This window comes from Gossypium hirsutum, chromosome D02 (assembly GCF_007990345.1).
Source record: "Gossypium hirsutum isolate 1008001.06 chromosome D02, Gossypium_hirsutum_v2.1, whole genome shotgun sequence".
NCBI lineage: Eukaryota > Viridiplantae > Streptophyta > Magnoliopsida > Malvales > Malvaceae > Gossypium > Gossypium hirsutum.
In genome coordinates, this window is record NC_053438.1 from 7019751 (window position 1) to 7023636 (window position 3886).

The 3886-nt window shown below is 32.6% G+C and overlaps 1 protein-coding gene across 1 annotated transcript; it reads right to left on the reverse strand.

The window, feature by feature from the left end:
• LOC121214483 (zinc finger CCCH domain-containing protein 34) lies at positions 1–3643 on the reverse strand. Its single transcript, XM_041088195.1, has 7 exons — positions 3201–3643; positions 2962–3107; positions 2622–2687; positions 2267–2386; positions 1883–2188; positions 1490–1795; positions 1–488 (listed from the first exon to the last, which is right to left on the reverse strand). The coding sequence occupies exons 1-7, from the start codon at positions 3268–3270 to the stop codon at positions 123–125; spliced, it is 1380 nt and encodes a 459-aa protein (XP_040944129.1). The 5' UTR covers positions 3271–3643; the 3' UTR covers positions 1–122.
• Positions 3644–3886: the final 243 nt, after the last annotated feature.

Sequence of the window (3886 nt, forward strand, 5' to 3'; positions counted from 1 at the left end):
TCTCATAATATGGTTATGAATTTATAGAAGCATGTCAAGCATTTCCATTGTCAAAACATAGAAATATGTATCTAATTATATATGGATAGATAGATGTCACATTTTGATGCTTCTCTTATCACTTAGTTTGAAGTGTGTGCCTTGGTGATGCCGCGGCCAGCAGAAGGGCCAGAACTTGGACCTGATTGTTGTGTGCTTGAAGGAGGTATCGCTGCACCTTCAGAGAAAACCAAACCAATTGATTCACTTGACGAGCTCACCGATGATGACATAACGGCAGGATCAGAGTCCTTGCCGGACCCAGAAAGAAGTTTGGGTCGTAAATCTGATGACGGAGCTAGTGTAGCGATTGTAGATCCAACAGGGATATCGGAAAGAGAAGACGTTGATGGACTGTAACTTAATTGTTCCATAGGATGATCAAATTTGCAAGCAGGTCCAAACTTGCATACTGCATGTTGTGAATAATGACTACAAGGTGGTGCCCCCTGGTACCATTAATGAAAACACACAAATAAACATCAATAGGTCCTATTACAAATACATGTCGCACGTACACTTACATGCTAAGAATGAAAAATATCAACAGACATTGTTCAGGCAGATCTTAGATACCTCAAATCCAAAAAAAAGAAAGCTTAAACACAAGACAACTCTTACCAGTTTTTATTAGGTATAATTCCAAGTTGGAAACACATGAAAGGAACACAGACAACAATAATATCGCATAATTATAATAAGTTGTTGCAAAAACAATTAAGCAAAGAAAACTCCACATTTTAAGACAATTTTATTATAGTAATGTATAAAACTTGATCAAGAGATGTTACATAATTTTTTTTAACTTTTTATAAAATTGAAACACTTAATTTATTATTATTGGATTTATTTTAAATTTTAAATTTTATTTTTGTGTTTTATTTCGAAATTGATGCATACATCCATCATCTGAGCTTATTCTGTAGTCCTAAAATTTAATTTTACTTATTCACACTAATTTATCACAAAACATATATACACAATTTAAACAAATATTCCGAATCACATATAAAATTATAGCCAATCTAAGCTTACCAATTTCTAAATTTTTATATAATTAATTTCATTCGATAAAATTTAATCTCTTATTTAACTTATTTTTGATATTTTCAATTTAAAATTAAATAAATTTTTGTCCAATTTAATCCTTTTTTTCCCAAGAATTACAAAACAGTCCCTGCACTTTCAAATTTTTATGATTTAGCCCCTAAAACCCAAAATTTCATTGTTCTACAATTTAATCATTGAAAACATAATTTATTCCTTCTAAAAACAGCCTAAAATTTCCAAATTTTACAAATCAGTCACTTTTACATGAATTTTCGTATTTTAAAATTTTTACAATTTGGTCCCTATAATCTTGAATCTTATCAAACAATGTTCTCTTTTCAAATTCTCATATTCCATAAGCACACAAATTAATTTATAGCACATTTCATGAAATGCTTACCGGACGAAGGGGAAGACCTAAAGTGCTGAGGATGACATCTGATTTTGGTGCAACCACTTCAAGTGGATGATGATATTTACAAGAGGATCCAAATTTGCAATCGCCTGTTTTCAGGTAATACTGACATTCAGGTTGGTTGGGTATCTCGGGAAATAAATGCTCCTTTCGATTACTGCTTGAAGACCCGACACTAGATGATACAAGTTGATAAGACCTAGTATAGGCAGGCGCTAAAGGAGATAATGGTGTTCCTCCAAAAACTGACCTAGATCCAACACTGGGTTGAGTACTCGAGTTGACAAGTCCCTGCACCAGGTGCATTACAAACCTTAAAAATAAAAATTAACAATAATCATCAATGAGGTTAACTGAATAAAGTTTAAATTCTCCTACTGGATAGGGATTCCAACTTGGAAAGGAAACCATGCTTGGGGAAAGTAGCAAAGAACCATAGGGGCCTTGCACATATGAGCCTGGCATTAGGGGAGGCCTTGCCATTACAACTCCATATTGTTGAGAGGAAAGGCTAGATGGTGACTGCACCATGGAATATAATGTAGGTGCAGGCACATGTGGAACTTGAGGAGTTGAATATGGTGTCGAAACTTGCACAACAGATGATATAGGATGATGAAATCTACATGTTACACCAAACTTACATCGTCCTGTCTTCATATAGTAAGAGCACTCTTTTTCGCCCTATTTTACAATATTCTTAAACCATTAGACAAACTTAAGAAAACACATTCAAAAGATTAAGTGTTAAGTTATACAAACCAGACGTAATGGATATCCATAAGAATTCAGTGGTACATGGATAACAAAACCACCTCCGTCCTTTGGATGATGGTACTTGCAAGAAGAACCAAATCTGCATGTCCCTGTCCTCATATAGTACTGCAAATCGATAAAAAAGGAAGCCATAAGCGAGCATAAAAGGAGACTTACCATATTTCCTAATATGTCAAATTAAACAAAATCTATTCACCAAACCCTAAGTCCATCATTCAAACTTAAAATGATGTGGCATTATCTTTATCTTTAAGAAGCAATACACATTGTCGACATTGTGCAATCAACACACATACCTCAAAATTTTCAAACATTAACAAAACAATATTATCAGAAGTACCTGACAAACTGGCTGGCCCGCTCTCTCTGGATACTCTCCTATGCTACTTATTCCAGGTCCCATAACCTAAGGCAGTCAATCAACATCATTATTTTTTTCACATTTTTTTCACCAATCAAAAACATATGAGCGTTAAAGTTTTTTTTTCCAAAATCAAGATTACCAATCACTCTAGATCTCATTATATTAACCAAAAACTTCCATTTTTGCCCTAAAATTAAAAACTTCGTCACTCTAAAAATCATGATCAAACAAAAAAATCAAAACCCTTAAAGGAAACATTCAATCAGATTAAAAACAAAGAATATATAATTCAATCAAATTATTAATATGATTTTACCATAGCACGATCATGTGGATGGTTGAACCGACACCTAGAGCCATAGCCACAAAACCCAGTCCTCAAATAGTAAATACAATCAGCTTCATTGGGTCGCTCTGGGTATGATTTTGGTTCAACCCCTAATTCCAACCTCGGAATTGGCTCTACATTAAAAAAAAAAGCTTGTATCACATCCTACATTATACGCACACAAAAAAAATCTCAAATCCCAAATGAAAAATCAAAGTATCCTTTACCTTCAAGCCCTGTTTCGGGTCCCGAAGATGTCCATTCCGGTTCTAGATCAGACTCAGGGCCCCACTCCATTAAACATAAGAAAATTAACCCAAATTATAATCCGATCAAATGGGTATCTGTTTATCCTTCTCTAAACAAAGAAAGATGAAGAAAAATAAGGAACAAAACCTCCTAAAAGGAAAAAAAAAGACCTTTCTCTCTCGTTTTTTTTCACTTCCTTAAACTCAACAAAAAAAGGCCTTTCTTTCTCTCATTTTTTCTTGCTTCCGCTCCATTAAACTTTTCTCTTCTTTTATCTCTCGTTTTTCTTACCATGAACATAGGCTTACCATAAATTTTTGTTTTTGTTAGTCTCCTAAATTTTTTAAAGAAAAAATTACAAAAAGAAATAAAAAAATTCAATAATTAAAAAAATAATAACAAAAACTAAATTAAAAGCAAAAGCAAGAATATTAAGCTAAAAGTTTTCACTTACCTCCAATGTCTCTACAACAAAGATAGCTTAAAAGAAGAGAAAAAGAAAAAATATTCTCCGATTTTTTAATTAAAAATAATACAAAAAGGAAAAAAAATATTTAGTTGAGATCGTAAGAGAAGGTAGTATTTAAAAATAAATAAATTTTAAGTTGACAAATTTATGACATGTCTTATTTTATCTATATAACATATAAAAATTTATTATAAA